At 39.6% G+C, this 23,293-nt stretch overlaps 1 protein-coding gene across 1 annotated transcript in view; it reads left to right on the top strand.

Annotated features, from left to right (window-relative positions):
• Positions 1-17,844, top strand: part of LOC139940480 (ATP-dependent RNA helicase DHX58-like) — a 30,705-nt gene extending 12,861 nt beyond the window's left edge. Inside the window, exons 11-15 of the mRNA XM_071936754.1 lie at positions 1,823-1,997; positions 2,718-2,945; positions 3,801-3,968; positions 5,838-5,992; positions 10,057-17,844. Coding sequence (XP_071792855.1) covers positions 1,823-1,997; positions 2,718-2,945; positions 3,801-3,968; positions 5,838-5,992; positions 10,057-10,680 — 1,350 coding nt within the window. The 3' untranslated portion in view covers positions 10,681-17,844. The remainder of the gene's footprint in view (positions 1-1,822; positions 1,998-2,717; positions 2,946-3,800; positions 3,969-5,837; positions 5,993-10,056) is intronic.
• The last annotated feature ends 5,449 nt before the right edge of the window (positions 17,845-23,293 follow it).

Below are 23,293 nucleotides of genomic sequence, written 5' to 3'. Positions count from 1 at the left end.
CACTATGAACATGTCAACATGGCGTCGCCCTGAAATGAAGATGGCGACAACATACATATATTTTTTTTAACATTGTTTTTGCTGTATGTAGTCCTCTTTCGTGAACCATGACACCAATTAATGAACTTAAAGTCACCTGGAAATAGATTTTTTTTTCTTTCAAACATAAGAGTATATGCTTACGAACAATAAAACAATTTTTTTAGTAATTGTTTGTCACGATTTATATGTTTAAAAAATTTATAAAGTTGTTTGGGGGGCGGACTCCGCCTACCCCTTTTGTGACGTCATTCAAGGCAGACTTTGCCTGCAATGCGTATAGTAAACACACGTGCAAAGTACATGTATGTCCAAGTCGTGAGTTGGTACATTTCAAAAAGTGTTTTTCTGCATTCAGCAGCAATACAGCTGGTCGTTTTTTTTTTTTTTAAATGTACAAACTCACAACTTGGTCCGTACATGTACTTTGCAATTGTGTTTACTCTACGCATTACAGGCAAAGTCTGCCTCGATTGACGTCACGAACAGCGCCCTCTCGGGTCAGGGTCTACTCTTACATTTGTAAATAACATAAGAACTGATTTTTTAAAACCTTAGTTAACTGTTTATTCACATTCAACTCATCAAAACACATATTAGTGACAAAAGCTTTATTTTGAAAAAATACCACTTCCAGGTGACTTTAATTATTTTAAATCTGCATTATCAACCATCGAAAATACATTCTAATTATGTTCGTGCGAAGGAAATAATACCATCTGCTTGTCCGCCATTTTAAAAACCACCCGCCAACACCTCAGAAGAACAGTCACCTAAGGTTGCCAACGTTCGCCAACGGTGGCGGCGCACAACTCGTTCCACACATAATTGTTGACAAACGTGAGCAAACATTGGCAATGTTTGGACAAGTAGAACGCGCCCAAATAGAGTTCACTAGATAATTATTGTCGGTGTAAGTAGTCGGCCGAAAACAAATATTTGTGTCAATAAAAAAATATTGTACTTCTGTTAAAAAAGGGCCAGGTGGCCAACAGGGCACAGCAGGTTTGGCCGTGAAAAAATGGTATTTTTTTCGAGGGGCACCCCACAGCCACGAAAAGCATCGGCAGCCATGGCCGTCATTGTAATTCCAGGCCTGCATGCCTAAATATTTCTCAACTCTCTGGGGAGCATGCATGTACAACCCCCCAAACTACTTATGTTAGCCCTAAGGGGGTTCATCCAACACAACACTCTCTCAGCCCTTGCACCTGGGTGAAGAGTAGCAACCATTGTTATTAAGTGTCTCGGAGAAGGGTATTAACCGACAAGGTGATGTTAACCAGATAAGCAAATTTCAACAAAAAACTTCTTTTCACATTTAAAGTTTCACAGAAGTTTTTTTTAGTGTAGTGAGACATTGTTAAAGCCATTGGACACTTTCTGAACAGAACAAAAATTGAAAGTTCACAGATTTACAAAAAACTAACAGGGTTTACAGAAGGTAATGGTGAAAGACTTCCTTTGAAATATTATTCCATAAAATGCTGTACTTTTTATTTTTAAAACCACATGTCATGACATGGCAAAACGTGCGGAAACAAGGGTGGGTTTTCCCGTTATTTTCTCCCGACTCCGATGACCGATTGAGCCTAAATTTGGGCCTTTGGACAATGCTGTTTACCGAAAGTGTCCAATGGCTTTAATACGGATTCTCTCTTTTTGTAGCAAATTGTTTCACTCTCTCCTAGGTGGATGTAAAAATATCCTCGTATGACAAGGCCCTTTGAAAGAATTTACTCCTTTTAAATTATATTTTCGATATTGTCATGTTTTATTGCAGAAATATAACTCCAGTCTTTACATCAATCGTGATGCTCGAACCCAAGATGCTTTGGAGCATCTTCAGAGAAACCTCACACGTCATCACAGCGTCTTAGCGGAAGAAGAGCAAGACAACGAACTTGACAAAGAGAGAAACAATTCATTTGAGGACAAGCTAGTGGCAGTGTTTAAAAGTGAGACTTATGAAATAAATAAAACAACAGGGCCCACTTTCATAGAGCTGCTAAGCACAAAAGTTTGCTGAGCATGAAATGTTTTGCCTTGATAAAAACAGGATTACCAACCAAATTTCCACGTGATTTTCAGGATAAGCAAACAACAGCCGATTACTAGTAACAAGCAATATGCAACAACAGGAAATTTGGTTGGTAATCCTGTGTTTATCAAGAAAGACATTTCTCTCATGCTAAGCAAATTTTTGTGCTAAGCAGCTCTATGAAATTGGGCCAAGTTGTCTGTGCACTTCACTCCTCAGCATGATGTTGATGAATCTGTCTCTTTTCTTCCTTATTATATGGCATGTCATTGTCTTTTTTTTTTTCTTTTTTTTTTTTTTTCTTTTTTTATGCATTCGCACAGCTTCTTCATTAGACACATTTAAATTGAAACTAAAAACCTATTCGTTTCCTAATAAGTCACTTTAATTAGGCACTCTTGTGATCCTTTTCTTTGTATAAACTTCTTTGTTTCGGTTTCTTTTCCTCTCTAGGGCATCGGATTAGTTGTCTAGATAGATGGCGCTATATAAATGCTTATTATTATTATTATTATGCTACATAAGAAACCGCTATTATTCCTTGTTGTCATCTTTTCATCGTGGCACTTTCAAACATTGTCAAAACACAGCTAGATAAAAATTACTTCATTGCCACAATTGTTTTTCCAACTTGCAGGCAAGGAAGAACATCTCCAAAGGATCAGCGAAGATCCAGCGAATCGTAACCCTCTCCTTGAATGCCTCTCGGACACACTCATCAAAGCCCTAGCCGGACAGGATCACTCCCGCGGGATTCTCTTCTGCAGGACCAGAGCTGCGACAGAAGCGCTCCTCGCCTGGATCGAGAAAACCCCAAAACTACAATTTCTGAAACCTGGGAGACTCATCGGAAGTGGGGGCACAGGTAAAAAAGAATGTTTTAAATGTTGACACGATTGACACTGATCAAAGGGGTAAATGCAAAGAAAACAGAACAATTAAAACAACAACAAAAAGGCAAGTTTGGGTTGCTATGGTGATATGGGTGGCGAGTGCATAGAGTGCTTGCCTCGCAGCACCGTATAGCTCTGGTTCAGTTCCCGACTAAGGTATGTCATTAGAGTTTTGCATTGGTTCTCTTCTTTGCTACAAGGTTTTTTTTCTCAAGGCCTTCCGGTTTTCCTCCCTCTGGAAAATTAAAATACTTTAATCTCTGGCCGTGCTCTGTGATCCACGTGTTGGTTGGCCGCCAAGGGCGCCATCCCATGCCAGAGTTATGACCACAATGTAGCAGTGTCCTTTGCCTCATCACTTTGGCCCTGGTTCAATTCCAAGCTAAGGCCATTTGTGACTAGAATTGTGTCATGGTTTTCTCCTTTGCTACAAGGGTTTTTCTCAATGCCCTTCAGTTAACCTCTCTCTGGAAAAACTAAACACTTTGATCTCTGGACGTGCTCTGTGATCATGTATGGGTTAATGTTGTTGGCTGCCGCTTTTCCTTCATCTTTCATCAATGTTGCCCTGCTCTTTTGAGTAGAGTTGTGTGTTGGTTCTCTCCTAAGCTACAAGGGTTTTTTCTTCCACTACTTTGATCTCTGGCTATGATCATATAATAATTGATGTGGGTGGCCGCAAAGGGACCACTCATGCCTGCTTTATTACCACAAAGTGGCTCTGCTTTTGCATATTTCAATATATCATATATCTATTTTTTTTATCTTCGTGTAACGGCAAATTTGTATCCGTTCACCTTCACATTGAAACTATACTATAATTTTAGGAATGACCCAGAAGCAGCAGACAGAGCTTCTGACACTGTTCCGGGATGGTAACCACCAGCTCATTGTTGCGACATCGGTGGCAGAAGAGGGATTGGACATCCAGGCTTGTAATGTTGTCATCCGCTACAACTACATCAGCAACGATATCGGCAGGGTTCAAGCTCAAGGTAAAAAAAGGGGTGAACTTGAGAGTGAGGTTTGTTCATTTGTGTTTTGTGTTTTTTTCGCGGGGGGGGGGGGGGGGTAAGTTTTTTTAGGTGTTCGGGCCAACAGCCCGGAACACGTCTTATTTTTGTTCGTTTTTTTTTATTTATTGATACTTCTTCTTCTTCTTCTCTACGTCCCTTGTCCCCTAACAGAAACATCTTTCCAAACATCGTATGAACTTAAAAAACTTCACACATAGTTAGATATTCATTAGGAGAAGCAACCGTGTGAGTTGCGTCATGCTGACGTCATCAATTCTTGAGTTATGAATATTCAAAGTTTATTAATTCAAAAAATCATAACTTTTGATCTACATGAGGAATTCCTACAATCGAAACATCATCAGAATCGTCATTGAAAACTCTGTAAACGCCCCACAGACATGACCCCATTTCGATGTAGTCTTCCGGCTCAAAAAAGAGGTTGAAAATTTCAAAATTCACGTCTAAAGAACAACGTAAATCCCCATTGCTATGTGCATAAACATTGCACGTAGGCATACACACAACGTGTAGTGTATTAGCGGTGCAGCAGAGTCACGCTCCAGTGATCATCCATAGAGCGCGAAAAAGCTTCATGAAGAATAGTCTTCGTTCAAGGTGGTTAAAACATACATGCCCCTTCAGTCTTTTCTACAGTCGTCAATATTTCCTAAGTTCATATTTCCTAAACCACATAAGCTATTTTGACAATCTATACATCATATGAAAGGGCTTTACGTACTTTACAGAAATGGATATGTTGGTGAACTTTCGTTGACCTTTTGACCTGTTTAAATCGGAAGTGACTGTGAAATTATTTGAAAGGGCGTTGTGTATTGCCTTTTAGGTTGAAATATACATCCTTTGATGCTTTATCATCACAGCATACAAGTCTGGCAAAGGTCTGGTTTAAAACAAATATTACCGATGACGTCACCAAACATACACTTTTACTAGAGTAATCATGTTGTTTTGACAGTTTTTGCAATTTGAATCTCTTATTACAAATCTTGAGAACAAAACAAGGTGTAATATTTGTTTTTTAATCCAGGCTTTTACTCCTGGAAACCGAACACCTTGAGTTTGTTCACAAACTCTCAATCTCTAGTTTTGTTGTTGTTGGTTTTTTTTTTTGGGGGGGGGATTTTTCATTTTGGGTGATATTTTTTTCAGGGTGGAGTGAAGGAGCAGTTTTTAATGTTGACTGGGCCCCAAAAGACCCCTTGCATTGGTCACCTAAGCCATCTGCAAGTTAGATTTGAATAATGTCTGGTAGAATGACTTGCTTAGTCACAATGTCCTGCTCATTTACATTTGAATTCCTCAGACTACAGAGATGGTTGCTATGCCACATGGATCGGGGCAAGCCTTTGCATATAGCAACCTCACCAAAGAAAAATGAAAAATACAAAAAATAGCTTTGGACAATAACAACCTGTACAAATTTGATAATAAGTGGACTGCTCTTAGAAATGGCCTTTTTTAAATAAGATGCCAGGTTACTGGATTGTCTGTTATTTCCCCACTTTGTTTTTCCTTGGTATGTTATTTGTGCTTGTATGTTGTATTGTTGCATGTATGTGTAAACTTGAGCATTGCAAATAAAAATTAAAAATAAAATCATCTAATTATTTATTTTGCAAGTATAATTTCACATACATGTATGATTAAATTGTGTACCTCTAATGGTACTCATTTAAATGCTATACCCCTGGGTGAAGCGAAGCAATTATATAAAGCATCTTGCTCAAGGACGCCCTGGTCATGAAGGGGATTCGAACCCACACTCTTCTAATTTGTTGGCAAGTTTAACTTAAAGTATAATAATTACTCTTTTTTTTAAAACAGGTAGAAACAGAGCTAGAGGTGGGAAGTTCTACCTCATCGTCACTGAGGAGTTAAACCTCCATGAGAAGGAGTTCATGAACCAAATCCGTGAAAAGATGATGTTTGACTCGACTCAGATACTACAGAGGATGCCCGAGGCTGAATTCTTGAAACAGGTAAAGTTTATTAAAGGCACTGGACACTATTGGTAATTACTCAAAATAATTGTTTGCATAAAAACTTACTTGGTAACAAGCAACGGAGAGCTGTTGATAATATAAAAAACATTGTGAGAAACGTTCCCTCAGAAGTACCATAGCTTTTGAGAAAGAAAGAAGTTTCCACGAATTTGATTTCGAGACCTCATCAGATTTAGATTTTCTGGTTTCGAAATCAAACATCTGAAAGCACACAACTTGGTGTGACAAGGGTGTTTTTTTTTCCATTATTATCTCGCAACTTCAATTGAGTTCAAATTTTCACAGGTTTGATATTCTGTGCATATGTTGAGATACACCAAGTGAGAAGACTGGTCTTTGACAATTACCAAAAGTGTCCTTTATACTCAGACTCCAATAAAAGTAAACAAGACACAATTGTTGAATTACTGCCTCAGTCTGAAGACCACTGACTTGATAATGGGTTTAAAATGAAGGATCTATTCCAAACGAATGACTGTGACGAAGTGAGAAATAAAATTAACAAGCCCGCCAAAACAAAACTTCTGGCGCTTTGATTGGTTGAAACAAAAACAATGTTACACATCGATTTGCTACCTAAATGTAATACAGCATGACCCAGAAACACAGCTATGAGTTTGGAACTCTGCACTATGCAGCACAGGGAAAACCACAACTTAATGCTTGCAATATATATATATATGCCCTGTGTGTAAGCTGGGAACATGCCAAGTGCAATGAAGGTTGCGCTGAGTATAATCAATCAATCAATCAAAGGTCATTTGTAGAGCGCCAAAATCAAGAGTTTGTTCTAAGGCGCTGAGGCACAGTTGAATGGTTAGTAAGCCTGCTGGAACAGGTGAGCTTTAAGGAGTGTCTTGAATGAGGCGAGTGAGCTGGCATTTCTGATCTGTGTAGGAAGCTTATTCCACATTTTGGGGCCATATACAGAGAATGATCTCTCTGCAAAAGTAGAATAGCGAGTTCTTGGCCTTTTATCCTTTATGGTGATAAAAGGAAGTGTCTTTAAGTCAAGTTGGAATGAGACATCAATGAGGGGAATGTGGGCGACCCCCTTAACTATGTATGCTACTGAATATAGTTGAGTCACAACACAGTAACACCCTCTGCCATTTACCCGCGAGAGGCAATTGTTCAGACAAATAGGTTTTACTCGTGACAAGATCACTAGCAACTCGGCACTGGAGGACCAGATTTGGACCTTTGATTATTAATGGCTGATTGGAATATGAAAAATATTCACAGGTTCACAAAATGAATATGATGCACACACAAATACAACAATGGCGCATTGCAAACCACAAGCAAACTCAATGAAGGTCATGTAGCAGTCCGTGCAAGAGGACTAAGAACTCGTCAACCTTTTTTCGTGGAAGTGTCCTGGCCGAGCGGTTAAGAGCACCGAATTCAAACTCTGGTGTTTCTGATCAGCAGAGTGTGGGTTCGAAGCCCCAGCCGAAATAATGGTATATACTTTGCCTTTAAGGGAATCATTTACCTAAAGACGTGCAGAGAATACTGTTTGAAATGTCGAGACCACACCAACTCTTTTCAGAGCCAACACTCTTCCAAAAGAGATTTAAAGACAGTGGACACTACTGGTAATTGTCAAAGACCTGTGTTCTCAACATATGCACAAAATAACAAACCTGTGAAAATTTGAGCTCAATCGGTTGTTGAAGTTGCGATATAATGATGAAAGAAAAACACCCTTGCCACACGAAGTTGTGTCCTTCAGATGCTTGATTTCGAGACCTCAAATTCTAAATATGAGGTCTCGAAATCAAACTTGTTACTTCAGAGGGAGCTGTTTCTCACAATGTTTTATACTATCAACCTCTCCCCATTACTCGTTACCAAGTAAGGTTTTATGATAATAATTATTTAAAGTAATTACCAATAGTGTCCACTGCCGTTAATACTTGGTTGTTCCCACAAGTTTACTATTTATTGATTTATAGGCTAATTCTTATTGGAATCTTTTTCCATCCCTAACTGAGAAATGTCGTGACTAAAATAGTAATGCAAATTACATATGTGTAGTCAAGCATTGAGTGGTAATGATGCGTACTACAAAGCCATTGATCATCAATTCATTTGGTGCATCGGCCCGCTCACATATTTCCATACCTCATTTAGAAATATACACCATTCTGCTTAAAGGGAAGGTACATGTTTGGTAATTGTCAAAGACCAGTGTCCTCACTTGGTGTATCCCATCATTAGCATAAAAAGTTGTTAGGAAAGTCGCGTAAATATGTTGTAAATGCTAAAATAACTTTCGCCTCACTGAGACAAAAATGATTTTTGTGACATTGTTTTTCTCAAAAAGTACAGCACCTCAGCAAGTAATATTAAGGGAATCTTTCTACCATCATTATCTTTTCAAAAAGCCGTTTAATTTTAGTGTCAATCTGCGGACATTGTGTTTTGTGTTATAAACAAAAAGTACCCAAACCATTTAATGGGAATTGTGCCTTTCCCTTTCACACATGCCTGACCTTTTAATCCCATTTTTTATTATGCTTCATGCAAGGGGTAATTTATTTTACACATTGTCAGCTTTTTAAGTGATAAGTTGTTTCGGCAATTTGTTATCCAGACTATAATGCGAAAAGATGTCTAATTAAGAAAAGCCTATCAATCAAAACAATTAAATGATAGCAAATATTCCTCACACATCAGTGATCTTTCTCCACTCTATTTATGACAATTTCCCAAAACATATAAGACCAGAACAGACAAACCTTTTTTTTCCTAGAACAGATATGACCTTTTCTCAAAGCAATCGCACAACATCGGTAAACAGTATTGTCCAAAGGCCCACACTTCGTGTATCACAATTTATATATAAAATAACAAACCTGTGAAAATTTAGGCTCAATCGGTCATCGGAGTCTGGAGAAAATAACGGGAAAACCCACCCTTGTTTCCACAGGTTTCGCCGTGTTATGATGTGTTTAAAATAAATCTGTTATTCTCGATATCGAAAAGTGATACTTGTTTGAATGTTTTCTCAAAAAGTAAAGCATTTCATGGAATAATATTTCAAGGGAAGTCTTTCTCCATTACCTTCTGTAAACCCTGTAAGTTATTTGTAAATCTGTGAACTTTTAATTTTTGTTCTGTTCAGAAAGTGTCCAATGGCTTTAAACAGAGATGGCATTTTTCCCCAAACCGAAATACAATCTTTCAAAACAGAGATATGACCTTTTCCCACAGCAGCGTTGGGACCTTATTGCAGTCATACAACAAAATTACCCTTTATTGTTCTGTTTCAGATTGCAGAAGGACAATAAACTTGAAACACCTCCCAAAACAGAGTTCAAAATGTTTTCCAAAACTGACTCCACACTAAAACCTCTGGACCCCTATAAATAGGCTGATATGTCACATCGCTTCAGTCTCCTGACGATGACTAGAGCAAGCTAGTTGAAATGTTGAGACCTATTAAGAACTCACTCCGCTTCAGTGAAGTTAGTAATGAGAAGTTCCCTTGATCCACTAAGCGAAAGCTTTAGTCCCGACAGGTAGTAGTCTCCCAAAAAGCTAATACAGCAAGACAAGTATTTGCTTTTTGGTGGTGTGTTGTGGCCGTGAGGTTAAGATCACCAGACTCGAGCTCTGGTGTTTCTGATCAAAGTGTGGGTTCGAGAGTAGTGACACTTGCTCCGTCCTTTAGGTGGGCCATACAGCTGTTGATCCCGTGCGTTGTGTAATGCATGTAAAAGATCCCAGTAACATTTATTGCTAAGAGAAGGGGGTTCACCCCGGTGTTCCTGGCTGTGGCTGCTGAATGCGACATAGCACCTCGTAAACCCTATAGAAGGTGCTACATAATTGGGTCTCAGAATTTCAATTACCTTTCTTTCTGAAAAATGTAAAAGCGCCTGGAGTACCTTGTTGGTAGATTTGTGTGCTAAGACTTTGATAAATTATTATTCTTAAAAGAACAAAATATACTCAGCAAAACGATATACACATTGTGATACTGCAAACCAAACAAACAACATTTGTAACCCTTGATTGTTCTGTTTCAGATTGACAAGTTACAGAGGGAAAATAAGCTGGAGAGAAAACTCAAGAACCACGGGAACCAATCACGGAAGCACAACAAGAAACTCATGTGGGTTCTTTTGATCTGTCGCAAGTGCGGCGCCGAGGCCTGCACCGCAGACGACATCAGAGTCATAGAGGGCGCTCATCACGTAGTCCTGGCCGACTTCTTCGTAGAGCGTTGCCGCTTCGTAAGCGTCCCCCATAGCACTCAGCATCCAGACATAGAGATTCGACAGAAGATCTACTGCGGGAATACCAGGAAGTCTTGTACCCAAGAGTGGGGGACGCAGATGCTGTACAAGGGATGCCTTATAAATCTCATCACACCAGTGAACTTTGTGATGAAGATGCCCAAAGGGCCCCCTAGGATTTTCAAGAATTGGAAGGATGTCACGTTTAAGATTGCTGATATGTCGGTGGATGATCTGGAGAAAGCCTGCAACATCTCTTTGGATGATGACGAGGAGGAGGAGGAGGAGGAGGATAATGAAGATCCAAGAGGAAATGCAGATGGGATAGAGATGTTTTCCGCAAGCAATGTCCGCCAGCCTCTTCGTCAGAGGGCATCACCAAGTAGAGATCTCGAGATGAATCTGGCCATGTAGCAGTCAAATCTAGCCTGACCCCATAGAAAATGAATCTGGGATTCCATCTGGACTCCACCTGGATCCCGTCGGGATTTCTGTATCCCGGCAAGCATTAAGCAATGTCCGCCAGCCTCATCGTCAGAGGGCATCACCAAGTAGAGATCTCGAGATGAATCTGGCCATGTAGCAGTCAAATCTAGCCTGACCCCATAGAAAATGAATCTGGGATTCCATCTGGACTCCACCTGGATCCCGTCGGGATTTCTGTATCCCGGCAAGCATTAAGCAATGTCCGCCAGCCTCATCGTCAGAGGGCATCACCAAGTAGAGATCTCGAGATGAATCTGGCCATGTAGCAGTCAAGTCTAGCCTGACCCCATAGAAAATGATTCCGGGACTCCACCGGTATTCCATCTGGACTCCACCTGGATCCCGTCGGGATTTCTGTATCCCGGCAAGCATTAAGCAATGTCCGCCAGCCTCATCGTCAGAGGGCATCACCAAGTAGAGATCTCGAGATGAATCTGGCCATGTAGCAGTCAAGTCTAGCCTGACCCCATAGAAAATGATTCCGGGACTCCACCGGTATTCCATCTGGACTCCACCTGGATCCCGTCGGGATTTCTGTATCCCGGCAAGCATTAAGCAATGTCCGCCAGCCTCATCGTCAGAGGGCATCACCAAGTAGAGATCTCGAGATGAATCTGGCCATGTAGCAGTCAAATCTAGCCTGACCCCATAGAAAATGATTCCGGGACTCCACCGGTATTCCATCTGGACTCCACCTGGATCCCGTCGGGATTTCTGTATCCCGGCAAGCATTAAGCAATGTCCGCCAGCCTCATCGTCAGAGGGCATCACCAAGTAGAGATCTCGAGATGAATCTGGCCATGTAGCAGTCAAATCTAGCCTGACCCCATAGAAAATGATTCCGGGACTCCACCGGTATTCCATCTGGACTCCACCTGGATCCCGTCGGGATTTCTGTATCCCGGCAAGCATTAAGCAATGTGCGCCAGCCTCATCGTCAGAGGGCATCACCAAGTAGAGATCTCGAGATGAATCTGGCCATGTAGCAGTCAAGTCTAGCCTGACCCCATAGAAAATGATTCCGGGACTCCACCGGTATTCCATCTGGACTCCACCTGGATCCCGTCGGGATTTCTGTATCCCGGCAAGCATTAAGCAATGTCCGCCAGCCTCTTCGTCAGAGGGCATCACCAAGTAGAGATCTCGAGATGAATCTGGCCATGTAGCAGTCAAATCTAGCCTGACCCCCATAGAAAATGAATCTGGGATTCCGTCTGGATTCCACCTGGATCCCGTCGGGATTTCTTTATCCTGGAAAGCAAGCAATGTGCGTAGCATCATCGTCGTAGGGCATCACCAAGTAGAGATCTCGAGATGAATCTGGCCATGTAGCAGTCAAGTCTAGCCTGACCCCATAGAAAATGATTCCGGGACTCCACCGGTATTCCATCTGGACTCCACCTGGATCCCGTCGGGATTTCTGTATCCCGGCAAGCATTAAGCAATGTGCGCCAGCCTCATCGTCAGAGGGCATCACCAAGTAGAGATCTCGAGATGAATCTGGCCATGTAGCAGTCAAATCTAGCCTGACCCCATAGAAAATGAATCTGGGATTCCGTCTGGATTCCACCTGGATCCCGTCGGGATTTCTTTATCCTGGAAAGCAAGCAATGTGCGTAGCATCATCGTCGTAGGGCATCACCAAGTAGAGATCTAGAGACAAATGTGGCCATGTAGCCAAGTGTCAAACCTAGCCTGAGTGTCAAAGGGGGGGGGGGGGGGTTCACCAAGTAAAGATTAACCCCAATCCTCCAAAATCCTTCTACCCTCTCGGAAAAATGAAGGATTCAGAGGACCGAGGGCTTTACGCCCAAATAACAGTTGCCTGTCACTGGGTTAGCCAGGCTTTCAAGTTTCAATAGACCCCTTGCATGTAATGTCACACGCTCAAAAAGCAACCTCACTGGGGTCAAAAAGTGCCCTCACTGGGGTCAAAGGAGGCAAATGATTAAGGGAAAAAATGTGTGCTGAAGAGGTTTTCAACTAGTGGTTTAAACCCAACGAGGCCTGGTTCTTGATAATTTTACCGAGACGAAGTCGAGGTAAATTATCAAGAACCAGGCCTCGGCGGGTTTAAACCACTAGTTGAAAACCGATTCAACACACTTTGATTCCCATTCATAAATATCTTTTCGGTCAAAAACATCAACACTTTTTAATCAAAAAGTAAACAAAATGCAAAAATTATAATTGTTCAATGATTTCTTTCAACACAACACCCCTCCAGCTATGAAATGGTAAGGCCCTCGGGTAAACAACTCCTTATAAGGGAATGCTCTGCGCGTTGTGCGTACCGTGTGATGTGGCCCAACTGTCTCGGCTGTTGCTCTCGACCAATAGGAATTAAGAAACTGTCTTATAAGCACAGACGCAAGCCTGCATGTCACGCCCATGTTTCAACACATTTTACTGGTCATAAACAAAGGTTTATACACACCCACGTGATGCGCTCTCCACCAATAGGAATAGCGAAACTGTCTTAGGTATTTATGAATGGACCATAGCTGTTCTTTGTGCGTGAAAAGGTGTGTGTCAGTTTAGCATTTGGCGTTAAGCAAGGGGTATATTGAAGTCCAAATATTAGTGTGGAGTGACATGTAAGAGAGGAGGATATTGGAGGATTGAAGTCGCCTGTAGCCAAAAAGGCCTCGGGCCTGAAATGCGATTGCCTCCATGCCCCCTGGACATTGACTTGGTGCTCTCGAAATGCTTCAGTAGAAATGTCTTTATACTGAGGAGAAAATGCCTTGGTGTCCTTGCCCTTTCAAAAAACGAAGCAAACAGGCCTGAGGCCTCATGGTCTCGTTGTTATATGACAAACCAAATAACAGATTTAAAGGGTTGGTTATTTAGTTGGTAATAAATCTTAAAATTGATGGCAATACAAATTTTGGTTAGAAGCCTATGGCAGCTTTCGATAGTACTTATCCAAAGCATTTTGAGAAATATTTCACTTCGAAGTAATGAGGTTATGTAAAAAGTTGTCTGTTTTTTATGCCCTAATATTTGAATCTGAGAAGCAGTAACGTTTTTTAGATTGCGTATTCCTATTCTTCCTGCGTGGACATATTCGCTCCGGATTTTCGCCGATTATTTCAAAAACACAACTACCTTTTTGAAATGAAATTTCACCTATTAGTTTGATTGTATACCTTACATTTATAAAGGATTAAAGCTATCGAAATGTTCCAAAACAAAAGGTAAACTTTGCCTTCAAGACAAGTATACTCGTCTTCATATACTGTAGCCTCAATGTTGAATTGTTTAACACAAACTAACAATTTACAATGGAGTTTATACAACTGTACCTATTAATTTTGAGTATTAATTTTGAGTATTAACAGAGTATGTAGTGCTAACACACACCAGTCTATAATATAGACCGATGTGTGTAAGCACTGTATACTCGGTATTTTTCCAAGTTCTTTGAAAAAAATCACACGCATATTAATCGGGTGGGAATCTAACCCACAGCCTTTGAAATTCTAGAGCAGTGTCATACACAGAGATTGCCCGGTAGCTAGAGGCAGTTTGAATCATATGTTTTATCAACAGGTACTGCAAACGATTTAATAGGTGTTAAATTTGCATCGGGATAAAGAATGTATTTCGGTTATTAAACATAACAACAATATTATTTGAAATAAGGAAGGTGTGCCAATCATAGCTCACCATGCAAAGAAAACAACCCCAGCTTGTAGTATAAGTATTTAGGTTTTGTTTTTCTGTGTAATCTGTTCTTCTCTTAATGTCTAAAATGACTGATGTTTTATTTACAATGCTCAATCCTCATGAGGGAGGTCCTAAAACTGACTTTGTATAATGATACAAAATTGTAAGCAGTTAAAATGTGGCCACATTTAAAAGATACCCAATGCTACCTTAGACCTAGTTCAGAAATCATTTGTTAAAGGGAAGGTACATGTTTGGTAATTACTCAAAACAAATATTAACTTAAAAACTGACTTGGTAATGAGCATTGGGGAGCTGTTGATAGTAAAAAAAAAACATCGTGAGAAACGACTCCATCTGAAGTAGCATCGATTTTGAGAAAGAGGTAACTTATTACTAAAATAATAAGACTTCTAGCCAGAAGTCTTTTGTTCCTATCTGAAAGAACACAAATTCGTCAAATTAAGGAATGAAAGTTAACAAGGCCAGACAGTCACTTTAAGGTGCGGGCTACACTTCACCCAGATCAACTGCCACCAGGGGCGCGTTGCCACCTACTCCTAGGGCTGAAACAGGGCTACACTCCCCCACCGCCTACCCCTTTACAGTCTGTGCTAGTAACATACAATGTAGAGTTCATTACTCAGTCCTGGTGCCTCATGTTTCAATTTAATAAGTAACAACTCAGAATCTTAAATTTGTTTTTACCCTTAAAGGCAGTGGACACTGTTGGTAGTTACTCGAAATAATTATTAGGATAAAACCTTTTTTGGTAACGAATAATGGGGAGAGGGGAAAAGTTTCCGTACGGCGCCACAACTTTTTCATTCGATATGAAATAATACAAGGGATAACTTTCCGTACGGCGCCACCACTTTTTCATTTCTTGGTGACGAGTAATGGGGAGAGGTTAATGTTATAAAACATTGTGAGAAACAGCTCCCTCTGAAGTGCCATAGTTTGAGAAAGAAGTAATTTTCAACGAATTTGATTTCGAGACCTCAGATTTAGAACTTGAGGTCTCGAAATCAACCATCTAAACGCACACAACTTCGTGTGATAAGGGTGTTTTTTCTTTAATTATTATCTCGCAAGTTCGATGACCGATTGAGCTCAAATTTTCACGGGTTTGTTATTTTATGCATATGTTGAGATACACCAACTGTGAAGGCTAGTCTTTGACAATTACCAATAGTGTACACTGCCTTTTAAGCACTGTGTACTCCATTAAAAACAAATCACAGACCAATTACTCAGATTAGAATTGAACCCGGGCCTTCACATTGCTGGGGCAGATGTCTTACCACTAAAACCACCGAGCTGGCCCGGTGAGGCAGTTCGAGTCCTTTAATTAAGTTCGCAACGAGTGTTTGTAATAGATGTGATTTTTGCATTGGGGATAAAGAATACAATTTGTTTACCCTCGTGTTTAAGATCATATACACCTTTGTCAATGTGTTTCCTTCAGAAATAATGTTATTATTTAATTCATACTTTAAGTAACAAATATTTCAAATCTAATTAGTGCGAGTTAATTTTAAAATATTTCCTGAAAAAAAGTTTGGCAAAAATATAATCCATTACAATAAGGTCACAGATTTCTGTATCCTGCCACCACCTTTTCACTGATGTTCATCACAATGAATATCTCATGATGCCATATGAGTAAATTAGATACTAATTTATTTCATAACGAATGAAAAGTGGTGGCAGGATACGGACATGGTTCACAATAACGTGTAGGGAAGTTGTTAGTAAATAAAATGTAGTAACTTGTGGGGCGAATTTGCTGGGGCGAGAAGACTGGTTACCGTTTTATAGACTTTACATTGAAAACTAGAGGATTAATTTTATTAATTAGTGTTGGCAGAGCTAACGATAAACATGTATCATACCTTTGTAATATCAATAGAATTAAATAAATATATATTAATATAATACTAAAAGCAAACTTGATGACACAATACTTCTGTACATAGATGAGAAAAAAATGTAAATTTGTAAGACAAACAAATTAACTCACTGTTTGAAGGTCCAATGACAAAGAAAAGGACTTGCAGTTTGAAGTTCTACTATCGTAATCCAACCCTACCCCTGGTAGGACGTCAGTCAATGCAAAACGGAGGAGTCCAACCTGGGCTAAATCCAACCAATACTCCATTAACAAATTGTCAGAGTCCGCGGTCTCGGGTTTAGAAAGGAAGCACTGGCGATATGAGCCTCGTTGTCCAGCGGTGTTTGTGCACCGTATACAAGGCCTGCCGTTCAGTGTGGGTTCGAATCCCGGTCTGCCAGCGGCTCACGATGTTCGGGACCCAGGCATTGCTGCTTTGTTCTTATGGAATGTACGGGCCATGTCACACGAGACAAATTTTACAGTTTGAAGGTCCAATGACAAAAAAAGGACTCTGCAGTTTGAAGTTCCACTATCTAAATCCAAGCCTACCCCTGGTAGTACGTCAGTGAGCGCAAACGGAGGAGTCCAACCTGGGCGTAATCCAACCAATACTCCATTAACAAATTGTCAAAGTCCGTCCGTGGTGTCTGATTTGCGAGGAAATACATGCGATGTGAGCCTCGCGGTCCAGCGGTGTTTGTGCACCGTATTCAGGGCCTGTCGTTCACTGTGGGTTCGAATCCCGGTCTGGTCGCTCACTATGTTTGGGTCCAGCGTTCCAGGCACTGCACCATAAACTGCTTTGTTCTTATAGAACGTACGGGCCATGTCACACGAGGCAATTTACATGCAACGGGTTTCAGGCAAGAACAAAAGGGGCATTCGGCATTCGAATGTTCACGTTTAATATTGTCTGTAAAATTACTTGAGTGTTGCCAAAGTGGGCATGTAGCATGCACTGCAAATTGTTGCCTTCAAAAGTTCCCTCGTGTGACACTAGTTCCTGAAGCCGTTGATCTTGTGTACTGGGATCGGAAGTGCATTGTTCAGCGAACTCAGAACCGTTTTTGGGGGTGTCATTGCCGAAAATTATTAATTATAATTTAAAAAACAATTTGTGACAACTCTTGTGCCTAGATCGGTTTCGAAAGGAATTGTTACACGCGCGCAATTTAAATATAATGCATGTCAACTCCTTTGAGTGATGTGCCAGTGTTAGTGTATTAGTAATCAGTTATGTACAATGCATTTGTAAAAAAAAAAAAAAAGAAAATAAGAAGAAAATAATATGCAATTGTAGATCAATAACCAGTTAAGACATGTGAGAAGGTTGGTGGCATTTTGTAGTTCTTATATCTAAAATTAAATTTTAAAGCAGCAAATACCTATTATAATTGGTTCTTTGTGATTAAATGTGCAATTAAGTTTCATATTTGCTCTGAATTGCAAAATGTTAAGCTCGGCAAATTACTTAAAAGGCTAATGTCATTCTAGAATAAAAGATTTTCAACATTTTGAACAAACTGAACGTTTTACCTGCGTTTGTGTTTTGCCCTGCTAAAGTAATAAGAAAAGGAGAGAAAAAAATAAGAACTAATAAAATAACAATTATTTTTTTAACCGGGAAATTGAAGTTTTTGACAAGCAATGAAGATAGTGATCGATTTCAGGTGATTTTGATTCCAATTTTAGGCATCTGATGTGAAAAATATCAACAATAATTTAGAGGTTGTTTTGTTATGCAAGTTTGCCCCAAACAAGGCTAAAAGCCACGCTTTGGAAGGGGCGTTACGTATAGGATAATGCCCGAGGTGCGCGCCATTCGTGGGTAAGAATGGCCCGAGGGCCATTCGTACCCCCGAATGGCGCGTTCACCGAGGGCATTATGCGACTTAACCCACACCTGGGACGTCATGCAATTGTTAAAATCGCTCCATTATTTTGCACGAATGGCGCGATATTGTTTTTTTAAGGCAATTGTTTGTATGTATTACGTAAGCTTGTTCACTCCAGTGAACACCCCCAGTGGTGCGTAAACATAGTCCTTTCTCTATGCATGGACGAAGACTGACATTTAGGAAATACGCTCGTTCCTTCGACAGTGGTTTTTCCTGACTCAAAGTAAATTTTGTAAAGTGACAGAAAGTATTGACGATACGGATGATGTTGTAGCCAACTATCATATACCAGCAAGTAGTTTCAGACATTTCGGATATAACTTTGATTTGATTAACAAATTTAAACTAACTTAATGAGCAATAATTTCAGTTAAGTTCCTGTCATTATTTAAATAAAGATATTGAAAGAAGCATCTTTGCAAACTTAATTTTTACGGAGTTTACTCACTTACCATGATAAATTAAGCATTAATTTAAAAGATACTGGTTAAAATTAAATTGATTTATCTGACTTTAAGACATGTTTAAATGACTGTTGTAGTTATCTAACATTTTTTAATTACGTAGCTCTAACCTGGGTTAAAAAAAAATGGTGTATGGCGTCAATGACGTAATTTACTTTATTCCATATATCTATTATTTTGCACGACTTGCGCAATGGGGACAGTTACACCCGTTTGCACAATGGGTGAATAGTTCTCTATGGTTGATACCCATCGCGCCATTCGTGCAAAGTAATGGAGCGATTTAACAATAGCATGACGTCACAGGTGTGGGTTAAAGAAAGAAAAATATTAAAGATGGAAAGAACTCAGGGGAGTTGAAGGTTGGAATCGATATTCCTCTTTAAAAACAGTCTATAATTATAGGATGGAGGGAAACATCCATCAGGCTAGGAGTTCCAAAGAGATGCAGTGAATGGAATAAAGCTATTGGAGTGGCCCTTTGTTCTACATCTCTCCAAAAAACAATGTCACAAACGTGACTATACGCTAAGACTGACCATGGACTGACCTATACCACAGTATACCCTTTTGACAAATCGGACCGTGGGGAAGGCAGTATATGCTGAATTAAATGGAACACTGAAACAAATTGGTCACTAGGGATCAATTTCACAATCTCCTTATCTTAACCCAAATTCTAAGTAGAATTTATTCCGATGGATTCCACACAGGCCTTAAAGGCAGTGGACACTATTGGCAATTACTCAAAATAATTTTTAGCATAAAACCTTCGGGTAATGGGGAGAGGTTGATTGTATAAAACATTGTGAGAAACGGCACCCTCTGAAGTGCCATAGTTTCCGAGAAAGAAGTTAATTTTCCACGAATTTGATTTCGAAACCTCAGATTTAGAACTTGAGGTTTCGAAATCAACCATCTAAACGCGCACAACTTCGTGCGACAAGAGTTTATTTCTCTTTCATTATTATCGCGCAAATTTGATGACCGATTGAGCTCAAATTTTCACAGGTTTGTTTTATTTTATGCATGTGTTGAGATACACCAACTGTGAAGAGGCTAGTCTTTGACAATTACCAATTGTGTCCACTGCCTTTAAAGGCACTGGACACTTTTGGTAATTACTCACCATGAATTGGAGAGCTGTTGTCAGTATAAATCATTGCAAGAAACGGCTCCCTCTGAAGTAATGTAGTTTTTGATAAAGAGGTATTTTGTCACTCAAATAATATAAGACTGAAAGCACACAAAGTATTATGCAATAAGGGTGTTTTTTTCTTTCATTCTTCTCTTGCAAATTCGATGACCGATTGAGCCAAAATTTTTACAGATTTGCTATTTTAACAATATACATTGGAATACACCAAGTGAGAAGACTGGTCTTTGACAAATTATTACCAGACGTGCCCAGTTCCTTTAAACAAATATGCCCTTTGCCGCCTACGGCTTGTTGCGAAGGAGCAGTTGATCAAAGTCGTCTAAGGGAAAACATAATAACGACATTGAATATCTGGATCAAATAATTACAGACAAAATTATTTATCTTCATTTTCCCCGATAGCCCACTTATGTCTCCATAAATAGCCTTTTATTGGGTCAGTTGTGACGTCATGTTGTATGGTGACTATATTTCAGGGATGCAGCTGTTGTATTGTTGACTTAATTAATTCGACAAGAAAGTTATTTCCAGTGAAAGTTGCAACGCGGATCAAGACAATAATGATAGCGTTTTACATCATTGGTACGAGATCAGTGTAATGTCGAGTGACGAAAACGGCCCACAGGACCAAAATTGCGAGTAAAGTCTGTCCAGAGCCAATATGGCTCATCGGGCCGGTGTTTATATTCGGATTCCTTTGCATTAAAGGCACTGAACTCTATTGGTAATTGTCAAAAACCAGTCTTCTCACTTACGATAAGCATAAAATAACAAGCCTGTGAAAATTTGAGCTCAATTGGTCGTCAAAACTGCGAGAAAATGATGAAAGAAAAAACACCCTTGTTGGACGAATTTGAGTGCTTTCAGATTGGAATAAAAGACTTCTGGCTAGTAGTCTTTTATTATTTCTTTCTCAAAATCTATGCTACTTCAGAGGGAGCCGTTTCTCACAATGTGTTATACTATCAACAGCTCTCCAATGCTCGTTACCTAGTCAGTTTTTAAGTTAATATTTGTTTTGAGTTATTACCAAACGTGTACCTTCCCTTTAAAAGACTGAGAATATTCCTATTCTCTCTGGACAGGATGCCAGTCCATCTCACGTCACTCCCGAGCTCTTGTCTGTATTCATTAGTACTCCTGGATGGATAGAAGCAATTATGAAACAGTGCCTTTATCAATGACACAAATACCGCGACTGTAAAAAAGTACATCAAAATGTACAGCAGAGTAAGCAGACCAATTATTTGAAATGTGACACCAATGCATGTTTTGTAGGATGATGAGCATAATTCGCACTGGAAAAGTGTTAAATACAATGGTATTTTACACCGTTTTAGAGCGACGTGGAGACTCTGTCCACGCTTTGATGAGGACTCATCTATTGGAAAAATGAGTGCATCACAAAACTAAATACTGTTGACATTTTACACCATTTTAAAGACAGTGGACACTATTGGTAATCACTCAAAATTATTGTTAGCATAAAAACTTACTTGGTAACGAGTAATGGAGAGCTGTTGAAAGTATAAAACATTGTGAGAAACAGAAGTCATTTTCCACAAATTTGATTTTGAGTCCTCAGAATTAGATTTTAAGGTCTCGAAATTAAGCATCTGAAAGCACACAACTTCGTGTGACAAGGGTGTTTTTTCTTTCATTATTATCTCGCAACTTCAACGACCAATCGAGCTCAAGTTTTCACAGGTTTGTTATTTTATGCATATGTTGAGATACACAAAGTGAGAAGACTGGTCATTGACAATTACCAATAGTGCCCAGCGCTTTAACACAAGGTTAAAGGAACACGTTGCCTTAGACCGGTCGAGTTGGTCTTTGAAAAGCGTTTGTAACCGTTTGTTATAAACTGCGTATGGTTAGAAAGATGTTTTAAAAGTAGAATACAATGATCCACACACATTTGCCGTGAAGTTGCGTGGTTTTCCTTTTTACTTTTCGAACTAACACGGTCGGCCATTTATGGGAGTCAAAAATTTGACTCCCACATAAATGGCCGACCGTACTTGTCGACGAGGTAAAAGGAAATCCACGCAATTTCGAGTGATACTTGTGTAGATCCTTATATTCTACTTATAAAATTTCTTTCTAATCATATGCATTTTATAACAAATGAATGCAAACGCTTTTCAAAGACCAACTCGACCGATCCAAGGCAACGTGATCCTTCAACTTGTTAGTATTTTTTTCTCACACTTTTATTTTCATCACAAACCTGATGTTGACCTGGCTTTATAAAGTAATGTATTGATATAGGCTCATTCTATGATATTCAACCTCAGGCTCAGACTGGACTTTCGTATCTAACAATCGTGTAAAGCATTATCCCGATTAATTATAGTCTCTGCATATTTTGTTAGTATTAGAAGAGCGTATACCGTTTCGCCCCGTGTGTTTTGTAAGGTATTCCTTGGGCTATAATCCAAGTCAGTGGTAATGACGTGTTTACGGAGGTTATTAAATAGATATTGTGTCCATGTTTACGTCAAAAGAACGAACAAGTTCTTTGTGGCTTAGCTGCAGAAAAGAGCAAGGTCGCAGTTTGTAACAATTTTTCAGAACTATTCAAAAACATAAATGTTGACTTATCCCACTTTATTTAGTGTCGGCATAACTCTGTTAGTATTAGCAGAGCGTACCGTTTCGCCCCGTGTGTTTTGTAAGGTATTCCTTGGGCTATGAACCAAGTCAGTGGTAATGACGTGTTTACGGAGGTTATTAAATAGATATTGTGTCCATGTTTACGTCAAAAGAACGAACAACTTCTTTGTGGCTTAGCTGCAGAAAAGAGCAAGGTCGCAGTTTGTAACAATGTCTCAGAACTATTCAAAAACATAAATGTTTAATTATCCCACTTTATTTAGTGTCTGCATAACTCTGTTAGTATTAGCAGAGCGTACCGTTTCGCCCCGTGTGTTTTGTAAGGTATTCCTCGGGCTACGATCCAAGTCAGTGGTAATGACGTGTTTACGGAGGTTATTAAATAGATACTGTGTCAATGTTTACGTCAAAAGAACGAACAACTTCTTTGTGGCTTAGCTGCAGAAAAGAGCAAGGTCGCAGTTTGTAACAATGTCTCAGAACTATTCAAAAACATAAATGTTTAATTATCCCACTTTATTTAGTGTCGGCATAACTCTGTTAGTATTAGAAGAGTGTACCGTTTCGCCCCGTGTGTTTTGTAAGGTATTCCTCGGGCTACGATCCAAGTCAGTGGTAATGACGTGTTTACGGAGGTTATTAAATAGATATTGTGTCTAAGTTCACAAAAGAACGAACAAGTACGCAATACACCAGATGGTGGACTGTACTTTCACAGAAGAAGAAGTTCTTTGTGGCTTAGCTGCAGAATAGGGCAAGTTCGCAGTTTGTAACAATGTTAAAAAAATATTCAAAAATATAAATATTCAAATGGTGGACTGTACTTTCACAG

This window comes from Asterias amurensis, chromosome 8 (assembly GCF_032118995.1).
Source record: "Asterias amurensis chromosome 8, ASM3211899v1".
Taxonomy (NCBI): domain Eukaryota; kingdom Metazoa; phylum Echinodermata; class Asteroidea; order Forcipulatida; family Asteriidae; genus Asterias; species Asterias amurensis.
This window is presented reverse-complemented; position numbering and strand designations above follow the sequence as displayed.